The 18,988-nt window shown below is 43.8% G+C and overlaps 1 protein-coding gene across 7 annotated transcripts in view; it reads right to left on the bottom strand.

The window, feature by feature from the left end:
* LOC139570584 (fibroblast growth factor receptor 2-like) overlaps positions 1 to 18,988 on the bottom strand; it is a 107,752-nt gene that overhangs the window by 69,819 nt on the left and 18,945 nt on the right. For 4 of the 7 annotated variants that reach the window (XM_071392559.1, XM_071392558.1, XM_071392556.1 and 1 more), the window contains exons 3-4: positions 8,551 to 8,820; positions 1,752 to 1,826 (exon numbers count right to left, since the gene is read on the bottom strand). The exons of 1 other annotated variant lie outside the window; for it this stretch is intronic. In XM_071392559.1, the coding sequence (XP_071248660.1) occupies positions 1,752 to 1,826; positions 8,551 to 8,820 (345 nt within the window). The remainder of the gene's footprint in view (positions 1 to 1,751; positions 1,827 to 8,550; positions 8,821 to 18,988) is intronic. 2 more of the 7 variants (XM_071392560.1, XM_071392561.1) reach the window with 2 other exon arrangements.

Genomic DNA, 18,988 nt, shown 5'->3' with positions numbered 1-18,988 from the left:
AACCTCTCTGGATGGACAGCTTCTCTTACTGTTTACTCTGTGGCAGTCTGGGGTTAGCTCAGGTTATCTATGGAACTTCAAAACAAGAATGTGCTGTACGTTCAGCATGAGGAATGAGGCACAAACATACGTGTCAAATGATAGTATTAATTGCTTTAAAGTTGTACATTTGCCACATACTGTAGAGCTGGTACTAGAGCTACATATACTGTATATCTAGGACAAACATAACAAAGCAGCTAATGATAATAGACTATTAAAAGATTGTAAATTGTACCCTACAGATGTTTCAAACAAAGACAAACGGGAGCAATTAAGGATGATCTCCTTATCAGGCCAGAGAATGAGAATGAGAATAACAAAACCAACGAGAGTGGAACCCCACATCCACTCTGACCTCCCCCTGACGTCAATGCTGCCCCGAAAAACAAAGCCTTCTCCATGATCCTTCCGTATGCCTTGCTCGTCTCCTCCAATCACAGCCAACCTCCGCTGACGCTGGGTAGGGGGTACATCTTCGCCCATAACTTCTTCTCCCAGTGTTTTAGGGGGGGGGGCAGGTTGTGACTGTGTTGTTGTTCCATCTCTTTTTAAGAAAGTGGAATCAAAGTGTACAGAGTACGAGCTGAGACAGACACTGAAACCTAACCTATTGGGCATTAGAACGGCCCCAAGCACAATGCTCAGACCCCCCCTTCTCCTTCCCTCCTTTCCTTCTTTCCCTAAAAAGCCTCCACAACACCCCTCCAAAACTGGGCCGGGGGCCAGCGCTCTACAGCGTAAGCGTACACAGAGAAGTGCTGGTGCTGATCCAAACCAGAACGCTGTAGTTAAAAGGCCTCAACTGTCCCCTATTTTTTCTCTTCCCCCACTCTTCCGCCTCTCTTTTTTAATATTCCGGTTTTGAATTCTTAGAAAAAAACACCAGGAGAAAATTCAACCGAGCTGCCAGAACAGTTTTTACTTTGCTTTCAAACAGCTTATTACCACCAGAAACCGTTTTTTCCCCCTTCTCTCCATTTTCCTCTCCTTACAGTGTTCCTAGATGACATATTTAATGGATTTCAGGCAATTAAAGTCGGTGCAAAGTGGGGGAGTTGAACCCACTGTGAGGCACGGTGTGTGTTTAAAATTTTAACAACATATGGAAGCCTTCAGCCTGTGACACACACACAGAGCCCATCTCCCATCAGGTCCCTAACCCAGTCCAGATGGGAGCATTCCATAATGGATTAGTCCAGCTGACTCGCTCCTTGGGGCCTGACTACCTGAGAGACGCCGGCTACACGAGGAATGTTAGGAATTCCTCTTCCCTGGAGCGCCTAAAAGGCCCGGGAGAGATAGGCTTACAAACATCACACACACACATATACACATTCCCAGCACACACTCCCAGACTTACTACATATACAGGAATGCTACAGTACAGCTGAGATCTCATTGCAGATTTGAACTAATGAAACTAAGAGATTTAGTAACACTGTGCACACAACACACAAAAAAAAAAACATTTAGGAGTATAGTAACTTTGGTCATGACGACATTTGACCTGATGGTCGAAAGTCCAAGCCATGTCCTTCAGATCCACAACAGTGTTATTATATAACAATGCAGGTAAAAACAACCCCACAAAACGACAACCTATTTACTGAGTTCACATATTGCCTCAATGCCCACACTACAGAAGACAACGGTCACGGCCTCTCCTGCCCTGATCCCACACTGTCCCACAATACTATGCCCATACTCACTTATCTGCTCTCCGTCCACCCCTACGTCCTCCGATCGCTCTGTGTCGTCCTCATCGTCCCCAGACGAGATGGCATCTGTAGAGATGACCACGGTTAATTCCTACTATCTCTGCCACCTCCCAACACAGCTCCAGCCATACACATACACTGCTACACACGCATACACACCCACATGTACACACACACACTGCAGCACAAAATCACTAATCATATGCAATCAAGAACAGCATGAGAGTCACTGACGTTTGTAAGAAAAGTTGAATAACTACAACTACATGACCATTCCACAACCCTTCGATGGCCATTCCCCAACTACCACCCTATAAAAAAGCATCACAACCTCATAAGATCAGGGATGTAGTAGGCTGGACACATGACATTTTTAACAATGCTTTTTTCTGATAAAAACTAGTTCATTGCATCAGCCGTGGTGCCCAGTTTCATAATATTATCATATGTCCCAGCTGCTTGCCATAGGTTTGAAGTAATCATGAAAAAACAGGCCTTATTTTGGGGCATTTTTCACCCTGCCAGCTCCTATATTAGTTATATTGAGCCCCGTGGCACCAACTCGCCTTCCGAACGTTCTATTCCCAGCCTATTGTCCTACGTCACAATGCCTGCTTTGCTATTGTTGGCAATGAGACCTGCCCACATTGCTGGTAGTTAAAACGTAAACAACAAAAAATTACTCATGGAACTCTGAGGTCGTCCCATTGTTTCAAATCGGGAAATATAGGTATGTCTGTCTATTTCGCCAAATATCTCGTAATGTGTATATTAAGATTTTTTTTAATTGGACACCATTTTAATCTGGGCAGTGTGTTCCGTTGTCATCAAACGCTAGCCCCTAAATACCTTTTGCCCTTGGAACGTTGAGCTCCCCCCATTGTTTTCCTACGGAGAGGCATGTTGGTATATTGGGCCAAATATCTCACAATGTGTATATTTCAATTTTTGTTGAATTGGACACCATTTTAATCAGGATAATCTCCTCTTTCTAATTATGTAAGGCTGGGCAGTGTATTCCATTGTCATCAAACGCTAGACCAGAAAGTCAGAAGTTGCAATTTTTCCCGACATCCTCATTATGCAGACATAAGCACACTTGGCACATTTGAGGTGCGGATGTTTACTTTCTACACAACTTGGTATTTTTCAGTTTCGTCATAAGAACAGATTGTAGTAGTAGTAGTAATAAAAAAGTGGCGCAGGGGTCTAAGGCACTGCATTGCAATTCTAGCTGTGCCACAAGAGATTCTGGGTTCGAGTCCAGGCTCTGTCGCAGCCAGCCGTGACCGGGAGACCCACTGGGCGGAGCACAATTGGCCCAGCGTCCCCCGGGTTAGGGGAGGGTTTGGCCGGCAGTGATGTCCTTATCCCATCATGCACTAGTGACTCCTGTGGCGGGCTGGGCGCAGTACACGCTGACACGGTGGGCATTGTGTCAAGAAGCAGTGCGGCTTGGTTGGGTTGTGATTCGGAGGACGCACGGCTCTTGACCTTCGCCTCTCCCGAGTCCGTACGGGAGTTGCAGCAATGAGACAAGACGGCAACTACCAATTGGATCAAATTAAATTGGGGAGAAAAAGGGTTAATTTCTTAAAAGAAATATAAAAAGACGTGTGAGAATGTTTAAAACTGTACCTATCTCGGAATATGTTTGTTTGTAATCATTTTACATGTACAGTACTGACATATTTAATATCTTGCCTGATCATCCTGCCTGACCTGACCTTGATTCTGCCTGCCTTTCAGTACCTTTTGGACTCTGTACTGGTTTTGACCCTTTTGCCTTTCCACGACCATTCTCTTGCCTTCCCCTATTGGATTAATAAATATTGTAAGACTCGAACCATCTGCCTCCTGTGTCTGCATCGGGGTCTCACCTTGTGTCATGATAATTTCAAAATAGTATTTTCTGTATAAAAAAACACACACATCATTATCATATTTCCCAACATGCTCTATTGCAGGTTGATTTTAAGAATTGTTTGCTTCAATATCTGTGTTTTTGCATGTATACTGATTGGTTGATAAGTGACATACAGTACCAGTCAAAAGTTTAGACAAACTTACTCATTCAAGGGTTTTTCTTTATTTTCACTATTTTCTTTGTAGAATAATAGTGAAGACATCAAAACTATGAAATAACACATATAGAATCATGTAGTAACCAAAAGAGTGTAAAAGAGTGTTAAACAAATCATGTATTTTGTATTTTATATTTGAGATTCTTCAAAGTAGCCACCCTTTGCCTTGATGATAGCTTTGCACAATCTTGGCATTCTCTTAACCAGCTTCATGAGGTCGTCACCTGGAATGCATTTCAATTAACAGATGTGCCTTGATAAAAGTTCATTTGTGGAATGTAATTTCCTTTTTAATGCGTTTGAGCCAATCAGTTGCATTGTGACAAGGTAGGGGTGGTATACAGAAGATAGCCCTATGTGGTAAAAGACCAAGTCCACATTATGGCAAGAACAGCTCAAATAAGCAAAGAAAAACGGCAGTCCATCATTACTTTAAGACATGAAGGTCAGTCAATATGGAAAATGTCAAGAACTTTGAACATTTCTTCAAGTGCAGTCGCAAAAACCATCAAACGCTATGATAAAACTGGCTCTCATGAGAACCGCCACAGGAAAGGAAGACCCAGAGTCACCTCTGCTGCAGAGGATAAGTTCATTAGAGTTACCAGCCTCAGAAATTGCAGCCCTAATTAATGCTTCACATAGTTCAAGTAACAGACACATCTCAACATCAACTGTTCAGAGGAGACTGCGTGAATCAGGCATTCATGGTCGAATTGCTGCAAAGAAACCACTACTAAAGGACACCAATAAGAAGAGACTTGCTGGGCCAAGAAACACGAGCAATGGACATGAGACTGGTGGAAATCTGTCCTTTGGTCTGATAAGTCCAAATTTGAGATTTTTGGTTCCGAGTAGGTGAACGAATGATCTCCGCATGTGTGGTTCCCACCGTGAAGCCTGGAGAAGGCGGTGTGGGGGTGCTTTGCTGGTGACACTGTCTGTGACTGATTTAGAATTTAAGGCACACTTAACCAGCATGGTTACCACAGCATTCTGTACCAATGAGCCATCCCATCTGGTTTGCGCTTAGTGGGACTATCATTTGTTTTCAACAGGACAATGGCCCAAAACACACCTCCAGGCTGTGTAAGGGTTAATTGATATAGAAGGAGAGTGATGGAGTGCTGCATCAGATGAACTTTCCTACACAATCACCTGACCTGAACCCAATTGAGATGGTTTGGGATGAGTTGGACCTCGGAGTGAAGGAAAATCAGCCAACAAGTGCTCAGCATATGTGGGAACTCTTCAAGATTGTTTGAAAAGCATTCCTCATAAAGCTGGTTGAGAGAATGCCAAGAGTGTGCAAAGCTGTCATCAAGTCAAAGGGTGGCTACTTTGAAGAATCTCAAATATGAAATATATTTGGATTTGTTTAACACTTTTTTGGTTACTACATGATTCCATATGTGTTATTTCATAGTCTATTTTTCTACAATGTAGAAAATAATAAAAAATAAATAAAAACTATTGAATGAATAAGTGTGTCCAAACTTATGACTGGCATTATATATTTTCAAAAACGAATCCAATTTGTTAGTAGTTGGACTTAATATACCAGTGAGATGGTTCCAGTTATAATGATTTAGGTAGCATCAATAATCAATTTGGAGGGTTGAATACCGGGAAACAGGTTAGCAAGATTTACCACCCAAACTCACTCCCTTTTCCCAGGATAAATAACTTCGACAAACCGGTAAATGATTATAAATTATTTCTATCAACAGCATGACTTGAAATGGAACTGCTAAATTATGTGATGTCTAAATCTGGCTTCTCAATGGCCTTCTCTCTGCTATCTGCATGATCAATCATCAACGATCAGGGTGGGGACAGAAAGCGCATCTCAGTAGGAGCATAGCTCACAATGCATGTAACTTTTTTTCTTGTGACAGGGGGCTGTAGTGGAGCAGGTTGAGAGCTTCAAGTTCCTTGGTGTCCACATCACCAACAAACTAGAATTGTCCAAACACACCAAGACAGTCGTGAAGAGGGCACAACAAAGCCTATTCCCCCTCAGGAAACTAAAACGATTTGGCATGGGTCCTCAGATCCTCAAGAGGTTCTACAGCTGCAACATCGAGAGCATCCTGACTGGTTGCATCACTGCCTGGTACGGCAATTGCTCGGCCTCCGAACGCAAGGCACTACAGAGGGTAGTGTGTAAGGCCCAGTACATCTCTGAGGCTAAGCTGCCTGCCATCCAGGACCTCTACGCCAGGCGGTGTCAGAGGAAGGCCCTAAAAATTGTTAAAGACCCCATCCACCCCAGTAATAGACTGTTCTCTCTAATACCGCATGGCAAGTGGTACCGGAGTGCCAAGTCTAGGACAAAAAGGCTCCTCAACAGTTTTTACCCCCAAGCCATATGACTCCTGAACGGATAATCAAATGGCTACCTGGACTTGGTTTCAACAGCCTTGGTTTCTCAAATGACTGCCTCGCCTGGTTCACCAACTACTTCTCAGACAGAGTTCAGTGTGTCAAATTGGAGAACATGTTGTCCAGTCCTCTGGCAGTCTCTATGGGGGTGCCACAGGGTTCAATTCTCGGGGAAAACTATTTTCTCTGTATACATCAATGATGTCGCTCTTGCTGCTGGTGATTCTCTGATCCACCTCTACGCAGACGACACCATTCTGTATACTTCTGGCCCTTCTTTGGACACTGTGTTAACTAACCTCCAGACGAGCTTCAAAGCCATACAACTCTCCTTCCGTGGCCTCCGACTGCTCTTAAATGCAAGTAAAACTAAATGCATGCTCTTCAACCGATCGCTGCCCGCACCTGCCCGCCCGCCCAGCATCACTACTCTGGACAACTACAAATACCTAGGTGTCTGGTTAGACTGTAAACTCTCCTTCCAGACTCACATTAAGCATCTCCAATCCAAAATTAAATGTAGAATTGGCTTCCTATTTCGCAACAAAGCATCCTTCACTCATGCTGCCAAACATACTCTCGTAAAACTGACTATCCTACTGATCCTTGACTTCGGCAATGTCATTTACAAAATAGCCTCCAACACTCTACTCAACAAATTGGATGCAGTCTATCACAGTGCCATCCGTTTTGTCACCAAAGCCCCATATATGTACTACCCACCACTGCGACCTGTATGCTCTCGTTGGCTGGCCCTCGCTACATATTCGTCACCAAACCCACTGGTTCCAGGTCATCTATAAGTCTTTGCTAGGTAAAGCCTTGCCTTATCTCAGCTCACTGGTCACCATAGCAGCACCCACCCGTAGCACGTGCTCCAGCAGGTATATCTCACTGGTCACCCCCAAAGTCAATTCCTTCTTTGGGCGCCTTTCCTTCCAATTCTCTGCTGCCAATTACTGGAACTAATTGCAAAAATCACTGAAGCTGGAGACTCATATCTCCCTCTCTAACTTTAAGCACCAGCTGTCAGAACAGCTCACAGATCACTGCACCTGTACATAGCCCATCTGTAAATAACCCATCCAACTACCTCATTCCCATACTGTTATTATGTTTTGCTCCTTTGCACCCCAGTATCTCTACTTGCACATTCATCTTCTGCACATTATGACTCCAGTGTTTAACTGCTAAATTGTAATTATTTCGCCACTATAGCCTATTTAATGCCTTACCTCCCTTATCTTACTTAATTTGCACACATTAAATATAGACTTTTGTATTGTGTTATTGATTGTATGTTTGTTTATTCCATGTGTAACTCTGTGTTGTTGTGGGTGTTTGTGTCACACTGCTTTGCTTTATCTTCGCCAGGTCGCAGTTGTAAATGAGAACTTGTTCTCAACTAGCCTACCTGGTTAAATAAAGGTTAAATAAAAAATAAATACAAATAAAATGTCTTTAATGTAGTGCTCAGGTAGTATCAGGCTTGAAATGTCATGCTGATCAAAGCTCTAATCAAACCCAGACATATTTATATGGTTTATATGCTTTAGAATGACACTTACGGTTTTGGCAGGAAACACCAGGTCACCCGGAAGAAAAGTGATTTATTCTTGGGATGGAACATTTGTAAAATACGGGGAAAATATGAAACCATCATTTATGCCACCCTGGCTGTCATTCTAAATGCAGGTTGCAGGTGATTAAAATGTCCAATTGTTGGGTATCCTCAATAGGAATTACACATCACTTTGCAAGCCAGCATAATGTGACTAACAACTAACTAACAACAACTAGCTGTGTTGGGATATACTGTAACTAGGCCCTGAAAGAAAGGCCTTATGATATACTGTATCTAATGTATCGTCATGAAAAAAATATGCCAATAATAATAGAACCGTTCATGGAGGGTTCTAGGAAAAACCTATACAGGATAAAAGGGTTCTTGGTAGAATTCTTTGTAGAGGATTCTACGAAGAACCCGTCATAGAGAATCCTAGCTATTACACTTTACAGAGTTCTATGAAGAACCCTTCATATAGGATTCTAGGTAGAACCTTCGGCAAAGGGTTCTACCTAGCACCAAAAGGGTTCCCCTATGGAGACATACCGAAGAACCCTATATGGTTCTACTTAGAACCTTTTTTTCTAAGAGTGTAGGACCTACACTATGACCAACCCTACCTTTGTCTGTCCCTGTCCTGACCTTGCAGGCTGGTTGGCTAGCTCGTTTCTCCCAGCCCTGGCTTATTGGTTGCTCCCTGCCCTGACTGGCTGGTTACCCACTGTCCTGCTTCCTGCCTGGCTACCTGACTCACCTGTGACGTTCACTATGAAGCAGAGTGTGTCGCTGCCCTGAGGGCCCACTGTGCTGCAAGCGTACAGGCCCGAATCCTTGGGTGAGGCGTCGCGGATCTGCAGCACCTCCCGCTCTATCAGGGTGCGGTTGTTGACCCCCAGAGAGGAACCATCCTTAGTCCAGGTGATGGTCCCCACCTCCCCGGGCAGATGGCAGTTGAGCTTCAGCAATTCCCCCGGGTGCACCGAGCACACGGTGGGCTTAGAGATTTGGTATTTGGTCGGAGGCTCTGCAGAGCAAAGAAAAGGGAGGGGGAGGCCGAGGAGGGGTGTGCACAGAAAGGAGGGAAGAAAGACAGGGAGAAAGGTGGAAGAGGAAGAAACAAGCAATAGTGTAAGAGATATATTTTTTTTTAAACACCACATAACCCCATGGATGCACTTAAATCAACGTAAAGCCAAGAGGAGTGATACAGAGAGAGAGGAGGCCCAAATTGTTTAATCTTAAAACCATATATTAACATGACAACCCTCATTCAGGACATACCCTAAACATTATCTTTAGTGTTGGGTTGTGTTTTCATGTGTAAAGCATGCAGTTATGGCCCAAAGCAGAGGGTAGAGAGTGGACAGTGGCGTGGAGGTGGAGGCAAAGCCTGTGAGAATAACAACCAATCACTGTGGCCAGACAGATAAAAAGACCCCCTCCCTTTCAGCACAAAAACCAGCCAGTGTGAGTACAGCAGAGAAAGACAGGTACCTCCAAAATAACAAGATATACACTGAATAAAAATATAGACACAACATGTAAAGTGTTGGTCCCATGTTTCATGAGCTGAAATAAAAGATCCCAGAAATGATCCATTAGCACAAAAGCTAATTTCTCTCAAATGTTGTGCACAAATTTGTTTACATCCCTGTTAGTGAGTATTTCTCCTTTGCCAAGATAATCCATCCACCTGACAGGTGTGGCATATTAAGAAGCTGATTTAACAGCATGATCATTACACAGGTGCACCTTGTGGACCTTGTGGAAAATAAAATGCCACTCTAAAATGTGCAGTTTTGTCACAACACAATGCCACAGATGTCTCAAGTTTTGAGGGAGCAAGAAATTGCCATGCTGACTGCAGGAATGTCCACCAGAGCTGTTGCCAGATAATTGAATGTTAATTTCTCTACTATAAGCCACCTCCAATGTCGTTTTAGAGAATTTGGCAGTATGTCCAACCGGCCTCGCAACCGCAGACCACGTGTAACCACTCCAGCCCAGGATATCCACATCTGGCTTCTTCATGCAGCCACTCAGACAGCTGATGAAACTGTGGGTTTAAAACTGAATAATTTCTGCACAAGTGTCAGAAACAGTCTCAGGGAAGACTGCGTGCTCATCGTCTTCACCAGGGTTGTGACCTGACTGCAGTTTGGCATCGTAACCGACTTCAGTGAGCAAATGCTCACCTTCGATGGCCACTGGCATGCTGGAGAAGTGTGCTCTTCACAGATGAATCCCGGTTTCAACTGTACCAGGCAGATGGCAGACAGCGTGTACTGTATGATGTTGTGCGGTTTGCTGATGTCAACGTTGTGAACAGAGTGCCCCATGGTGGCGGTGGGGTTATGGTATTGGCAGCAATTTGAATGCACAGAGAAACCGTGGCGAGATCCTCAGGCCCATTTTTCGTGCCATTCATCCCCGCCATCACCTCATGTTTCAGCAAGATAATGCACAGCCCCATGTCACAAGGATCTGTACACAATTCCTGGAAGCTGAAAATATCCCAGTTCTTTCATGGCCTGCCTACTCACCAACGTGTACGACAGCATGTTCCAGTTCCCGACAGTATCCAGCAACTTCGCACAGCCACTGAATAGTGGGACAACATTCCACAGGCCACAATCAACAGCCTGATCAACTCTATGCGAAGGAGATGTGTCGAGCTCCTTGAGACAAATGGTGGTTACACCAGATACTGACTGGTTTTCTGATCCACGCCCCTACCTTTTTTCCCACGCCCCCACCTCTGTGGCCAACAGATGCATATCTGTATTCCCAGTCATGTGAAATCCATAGATTAGGGTCTAATGATTTTTTATTTATTTACTGATTTCCTTATATGAACTGTGACTAAGTAAAATCTTTGAAATTGTTGCATGTTGCGTTTATATTTTTGTTCAGTGTATTTGTTCAATCCCCTACACCCATCAGAAAGAAAATCCAGACAGGAAAGGGTGAAAGCTGTTTTAGAGGGAGCACTCAGTTTTTTTTCTTCCTGTCTTGTTTTTGGACAGCGAGACAGAAGACAAAACCTTGACCTAACCAAAGGTCTAACTACTCTGTTTTCCAGCCCTCTCTCTCTCTCTCTCTCTCGCTCTCTCTCTACAACCATGGTAAATCTAGTCTCTAACCTCTGCCTTGATTTGACACACTCAGTCTACAGATTTCAACACTCAGTAAAACCCTTCATTACAAAAACAAACCTTGGCAGAGGTGCAAGATTTTTGGATTGTTAATTGCAATATTGTGTGCGCGCTTGTTTTCCATAAAATAAATAGTGTACGTGGCTAACGTGTCTTAGACAGTCCACATTTGGCTGACTGTACAGTAATAATTAGAGGCATAGTACAGAGGCACTCCCAACCGTTCCTGTATCTCAGCACACCTCCCTAAGTACATTCCACCTTCATTGTGTGTGTTACATTAACTCCCACCCCTGAGCAGGAAGAGAAAGTTAATTCCACTTGCAGGCAGCCGGCCATGCCAGAACGTGTGTGCTCTAAGCGCTCGCCCCGGGCACTTTGCCCCACACAGGTATAGTTCCGGTACTGTGATATTTTTTTCTCTTTCCTTCACTCCGGAAATAATTAAGCCATCCCTCTCCACCCACCACCCACTGTGCATGGTCTGAGGAGTGTGCATGTTGATTGATGGGGGCTATATTCACCACCTTAGTTTTTTCCCCTACATAGTTTCCTATACTACTTTAATTGCATTGTTATTGACTCTGCGTTTCCCTCCATTGTGTGATCAAAGCATGTGGAAAGAGCTGTTCCTGTTGCCTTCCACTAGGCCTGATACAGGCCTGGCGCTCAGTTCGGGAGCGAGGCCTCTCTATTAAAACAGGTGAGAGAGAAGGGGTGCACAGAAAGCTAATATACACAGAACTGAGAGGGGATGGCCATATACTATGACAGGCACCATCCATCACACACATAGAATGGGGGGTGGGGCAGGACATTGTTAAATGACTCCAAATAAAGGTATGCTTAAGTGTTACTTTGAGCTGCTGTATCTCTCTTCTCTGCTGTGTGTACATCTGTCCATCTTCATCAATGTCTCTCCTCTCTCATTCTTCTCTTTCGCCTCCTTTTCCTCCTCCCATGACTCTGTTGACCTGACCCTGACCCATCCCTAAACCTGTTGACACCTTCAGGATTCACAAATATTCATGGGAAGCATGGGGCCAATCACACTTACACCTCGAAACACACGCACTCCAAATTCACTAACCATAACCCACACAGCAGATTGTGGCCATGGACTTTGTTACAATGCAGCATCTCAGTGGAGGTTGAGGGTTTGAAAACCACCACTGCAGACTTTTCAGCTCATCCTCCTCCTTCTACACCACAGGAGGATGTGTTCTGACATGAGCTCATCTTACTCCTAGACACCTCTCTCCATTCCTACCACAGTCAGCTCTCCCTCCCATTCTCCCCATCCAAAAAATATAAAACACATTACAAATATTTTGCTGCGTTTCGTAAATGCAGATCAAAAATACTTCTTATTATAATTTCTGCACAGCATCATTTTTTGCTTCAGTTGCACTTCTCCACTCGGATGAGAATTCACGAACGGGCATTCTATCAAAATACAGCGCTCTGACTGATGTGTAGCTACTTCTCTTGTACTTTTCTTGGTGTAGCCAGCCTACTTTTCTCTGGTAAAATGCAAGATTAACTTTAAGCAAAACATTAGGAAATGTAGCTGGTTACATTCTTTCTATGATAAACATTAGAAATATGATGGCCATTGCATTGTTTTCTCATTGTCTCATTTACTTGTGTGGCTGTCAGCCAAATAGTGTTGCACTTCTGTTGTCATCTGATGACAATGAAGCTATTTTCTGCCGAATGTGTTGCACTAATGTATTTTCTGTGAAGTAAAACTATAGTTGCACATCCCTGATAACTCTATTGAAGCAAAAAAAACACTTGACTTTCAATATAAAACGCTTTCTCCTGTTGTGCTATTTACAAACATGTGACTAGCTCAATTGCTCTGGGGAACTACGGTAAGCTTCATAATGCTAAATAATGTGACAGGTGAAATGAAGAACACAATCTGCTTTATCTCCTAACGTATTGCACAAGTTGACTGCAGGTATTTAGCTACAAATATAACCATGTCTTGAAAAACGTTTCAAAGGTATTGACGGTACTGAAAAACCATCCCATGGCTATTTCCAAATACCCCGGTATACCGCCCAAGCTTACTACCAGCCTACCTGTCAAGAGATGAGTCTCAGCTAAACCCTGACTATACGACCTGTTGACATGTTGAGGTTTGACAGTTTTCTGACTCTTGCCGTTTGATAATTCCAGTGAAACTGTGTCCGATTCCAGACGTCATTCATATTTGGATATGCACACGAACATGATCAAATAGCTATATTCTTTGTTCTCTCTGTTATCATTTCAGCAAGCTAGCTAGCTTTCAATTAATTATCTAAATTGCATATCTATATATATTAATGCATTATCTAAATTACGGGCGCAAATCCGCCATAGAAGATTAAACTTTTTATTTATTTTTATTTTTTACATTTTAGTCATTTAGCAGACGCTCTTATCCAGAGCGACTTACAGTAGAGTGCATACATTTTATTACATTTGTTTTATTTTTATATATACTGAGACAAGGATATCCCTACCGGCCAAACCCTCCCTAACCCGGACGACGCTATGCCAATTGTGCGTCGCCCCACGGACCTCCCGGTTGCGGCCGGCTGCGACAGAGCCTGGGCGCGAACCCAGCCCAGCCTGGGCGCGAACCCAGAGACTCTGGTGGCGCAGCTAGCACTGCGATGCAGTGCCCTAGACCACTGCGCCACCCGGGAATGGAACTTAGAAATAGAAAGAATATAAACTCTGGTAATATGGATAGCCTAACTATTGAACGGTTTGGAGCATGTATACGAATTTGCCTAAAACTTTAGTGGTCAAAACCTTTCATCTTGGGGCGACGGGGGGAACGGGGTTCTAAAATGCAATACTAGCACACAATTGTACAATTTATATGACAAAGCGGTGCAGGTTTCTCAAAGCAACGTTTGAGGATTTTACATTTTGTGGTCATCATCTTCAAAGTATTTTGCGCGGGTCACAAAAAGCTAAATTAACATGACACAAGCTGAATTAAATGTAAAAGGCTTTGAATATAGAACGATTAGTATACGCTCAGTGCACCGTTAACATTTCACAGAGATACGCTTGTTTTTGTGAGACATTAAAGCATATACTAAAAAATGAAAATACTAAGTAATGTCTCATATACCCATCTTACCTCTATATTGTTTTAAGTCCTGCGGATTCGAGAAGAAAGATGACGAGTTCAACGGGAATGTGAGCCTGTCAGATAGCAAGTAGCCTTAATTCTTGCACAGAATCCAGCCTAGCTGACGAGATTAAATTTTTCGGATTTTTCCCCCAACGTTTATCTCTGGCCTCCATTGATTTGATCACCCTAATTCTGGCCATCCTACAAGGGTAAAAAAAACAATAACTTTTGAATGGATTATGATAGAGACATGAGGTTTTGACCATTGGTTTTCTTAGAGGATTAACATATTTGCCCACTTTGGGGTGGCAAAGTCTAACGATGATTTTCATTAAGGTCCATGACTGATATAATGGCGCCGGAGGAGATGGCTGCCATTTTACGGGCTCTTAACCAATTGTGCTATTGTCTGTGTTTTTTCACATTATTTGTAACTTATTTTGTACATAATGTTTCTGCCACTGTCTCTTATGACCAAAAATAGCTTCTGGATATCAAGACAACGATTACTCACCTCGTACTGGATGAAGATTTTTTATTTAACGAGTCGGACACAAAGGATTTACATCAGACCCCCGACAAGGCCAACATCCCCGACATTCGCAGGAGAAAGACACGGAGATATGGGGGATGTAGGTCGGGGTGCCTTGTAAGGATCAGACAGCGAGTGGGTAATCTGCCTCCACCATCAGTCCTATTAGCCAACGTACAATCATTGAATAACAAAAAAGACGAGCTACGATCACGAATATCCTACCAACAGGACATTAAAAACTGTAATGTCTTATGTATCACCGAGTCGTGGCTGAACGACGACATGGATAAAATACAGCTGGCAGGGTTTACGTTGCATCGACAAGATAGAACAGCTGCCTCCGGTAAGACAAGGGATTGCAGTCTGTGTATATTTGTAAACAACAGCTGGTGAACGAAATTTAATATTAAGGAAGTCTCAAGGTTTTGCTATCCTGAAGTAGAGTATCATCGATATTTTTCATAACTGTCTGTTTACCACCACAAACCTATGCTGGCACTAAGTCCGCACTCACATTCAATGAGCTGTATAAGGCCATAAGCAAACAGGGAAAACACTCATCCAGAGGCGGCACTCCTAGTGGCCGGGGACTTTAATACAGGCAAACTTAAATAGTTTTACCTAATTTCTACCAGCATGTTAAATGTGCAACCAGAGGGGGAAAAAACTCTAGACCACCTTTACTCCACACACAGAGATGCATACAAAGCTCTCCCTCGTCCTCCATTTGGCAAATCTGACGATAATGCTATCCTCCTGATTCCTGCTTACAAACTAAAACTAAAGCAGGAAGCACCAGTGACTCGGTCAATAAAGAAGTGGTGAGATGATGAAGATCCTAAGCTACAGGACTGTTTTGCTAGCACAGTCCGGAATATGATCCGGGATTCTTCATTGAGGAGTACACCACATCAGTCACTGGCTTCATCAATAAGTGCATCGATGACGTTGTCCCCACAGTTACCGTACATACGTACATACCCCAACCAGAAGCCATGGATTACAGGCAACATCCGCACAGAGCTAAAGGGTAGAGCTGCCGCTTTCAAGGAGCGGGACTCTAAACCAGACACTTATAAGAAATCCCGCTTTGCCCTCAGACGAACCATCAAACAGGCAATTCGTCAATATAGGACTACTGTTGAATCGTACTACACTGGCTCAGATGAAGTCGGATGTGGCAGAGCTTGCAAACTATTAGAGACCACAAAGGGACGCACAGCCGCGAGCTGCCGAGTGACACGAGCCTACCAGACGAGCTAAATTACTTCTACGCATCGAGGCAAGCATGAGAGCATCTGCTGTTCCGGACGATTCATGCATCAGCTGTCCCGGACGACTGTGTGATCACGCTCGCCGTAGCCGATGTGAGTAAGACCTTTAAACAGCTCAATATTCACAGGGCCGCAGGGCGAGACTGATTACCAGGACTTGTACTCAGAGCATGCACTGACCAACTGGCAAGTGTCTTCACTGACATTTGCAACCTGTCCCCGACAGAGTCTGTAATACCAACATGTTTCAAGCAGACCACCATAGTTCCTGTGCCCAAGACACTAAGGTAACCTGCCTAATTGACTACTGACCCGTAGCACTCACGTCTGTAGCCATGAAGTGCATTGAAAGGCTGGTCATGGCTCACATCAACACCATTATCCCAGAAACCCCAGATCCACCCAAATTTGCATACCAGCACAACAGATACACAGATGATGCAACTACTATTGCACTCCACACTAACCTTTCCCACCTGGACAAAAGGAACACCTACGTGAGAATGCTATTCATTGACTACAGCTCAGCGTTCAACACCATAGAGCCCTCAAAGCTCATCACTAAGCTAAGGACCCTGGGACTAAAAACCTCCCTCTGAAACTGGATCCTGGACTTCCTGACGGGCCGCCCCCCAGTTGGTAAGGGTAGGCAACAACACATCCACCACGCTGATCCTCAACACGGGGGCCCCTCAGGGGTGTGCCCTCAGACGAACCCCTCCTGTACTCCCTGTTCACCCATGACTGCATGGCCAGGCACGACTACAACACCATCATTAAGTTTGCAGACGACACAAGAGAGTTAGGCCTGATCACCGACAACGATGAGACAGCCTATAGGTAAGAGGTCAGAGACCTGGCCGCGTGGTGCCAGGATAACAACCTCTCCCTCAATGTGATCAAGACAAAGGAGATGGTTGTGGACTACAGGAAAAGGAGGACTGAGCACACCCCCATTCTCATCGACGGGGCTGTAGTGGAGCAGGTTGAGAGCTTCAAGTTCTTTGGTGTCCACATCACCAACAAACTATCATGGTCCAAACACACCAACACAGTCATGAAGAGGGCACGATAAAGCCTATTCCCCCTCAGGAGACTGAAAAGATTTGGCATGGGTCCTCAGATCCTCAAAAAGTTCTACACCTGCACCATTGAGAGCATCCTGACTGGTTGCATCACTGCCTGGTATGGCAACTGCTTGGCCTCCGACCGCAAGGCACTACAGAGCGTAGTGCGTACGGCCCAGTACATCACTGGGGCCAAGCTTCCTGCCATCCAGGACCTCTATACCAGGCAGTGTCAGAGGAAAGCCCTAAAAATGGTCAAAGACTCCAGCCACCCTAGTCATAGACTCTTCTCTCTGCTACCGCACGGCAAGCGGTACCGAAGTGCCAAGTCAAGGTCCAAAATGTTTCTTAACAGCTTCTACCCCAAGCCATAAGACTTCTGAACAGCTAATCAAATACATTGCTGCTTCTCTCTGGTTATTATCTACGCATAGTCACTTTAACTCTACCTACATGTACATATTACCTCAATTACCTCAACTAACCTGTGACCCCGCACATTGAATCTGTACCGGTACCCCCTGTACCCCCTGTATATAGCCTTGCTACTGTTATTTTACTGCTGCTCTTTAATTTGTTTTTTTACCATATTTTTCTTAAAACTGCAGGGCTTGTAAGTAAGCTTTTCACTGTAAAGTCTACACCAGTTATATTCGGTGTATGTGACAAATAACATTTGATATGATTTGACTGTCAGTTATATTTGGGTATGATACCCATATATCGGAGGAAGCTAAATGTGGGTATAACTGGATTATATGTTATGACCCCTATGCGTTTAGATGTACTAACAGGATTGAGGGTATGAAATGTAATTTTTTATTATCAGGGAACAATCTTCTCAAACTAAGGATATTTTCTATGTTATTAACTTCATAAAAACAACACATATTAACGTATGAAACAAGTGGAATGATAACGACATCTTCATGGGCGCACTTTGGGGGTCAAAGGTCAAATACGTAACTGACCGGCTCGATTCGGTCTTATGCAGCAAAATTTGAAATAGTATTTTTTACATTGGATAAAAGTAGAGAATCAGAGTCAGAAAATTGTTTATCATACACTACAGTTGAGGAAAAATGGGGAAGTAATTCTGCTTTGAAAGTTTGTAAACTTGCAACCTCACTTTTGAGAAAATGGCCTCTGAATTTACGAATCCAATCTATCTGGAGTGCCAGAGTGCACCTTGGACGTTCATCATTTCAGAGCGTTGTCAGATTGTCCGTTCGTAAATTCTGAGCGTTTTGCTCTCGGAGCGTTCAGAGCGCACACTGGACACTCTGGCCGAGGAGTAGGGTTCTGACCTAACAACAGCAGTCAAGCTCCCAAGCTAACTGGCTAACATTGGCTAGCTTGCTAGCTACTTCCAGACACATGAGAGAACAGCTAATTCTGAACATTTTACTCGCCCTAGCAGAGCTGGATAGGCTGTAACTGTGCTGCTCGCAACAATTGATTTACACTTTTTTGCCAACACCAGCCTTTTTCAACGGGTGATGAGCGTTCGTAAATTCGCCAGTTATTCTGCACTCTGGCACACTCAGATGAGAGTGCTCTGAAATCGGAGTAGATAGCCAGAGCGAATTTACCTATCCACAGTTGTCACAGTGACATCATGAACATTCTATTAAAATTGTTACTTGCATAGTGGAGTCTTTTGTTTAGATTGTAGCTAGCTAGCTAAACAATTAACCATAATGTCATGATTATGCATGAATCTGCAGGTAGCTAACCAACCAGGTTCAATGTTTGAACTTGAAATGAAAACGACTTTGACAAAATTAGAAAAGTGTAATATCTGAATATGTAGCTAGCTAGACTATCTTACCCCGTTTCTCCCTCTCTGTCACGGATGCCATGGTTACCCTTAGTTTGAAGATGCAATCCGGAGACAGCCTTCTGTGTGTTCTCTTTTCGACTCCCTCTGCATATGTGCAATCAAAGGCCAGAATTTTCCTCTTATCCTTTGCTATCATACTCTAATTCCACCGGGTCTTCCACTTATTTCAAAACTCG

Source organism: Salvelinus alpinus, chromosome 3, assembly GCF_045679555.1.
Source record: "Salvelinus alpinus chromosome 3, SLU_Salpinus.1, whole genome shotgun sequence".
Taxonomy (NCBI): Eukaryota; Metazoa; Chordata; class Actinopteri; order Salmoniformes; family Salmonidae; genus Salvelinus; species Salvelinus alpinus.
Note: the sequence above shows the minus strand (reverse complement) of the source record. Positions and strands in the feature narration are given on the sequence as shown.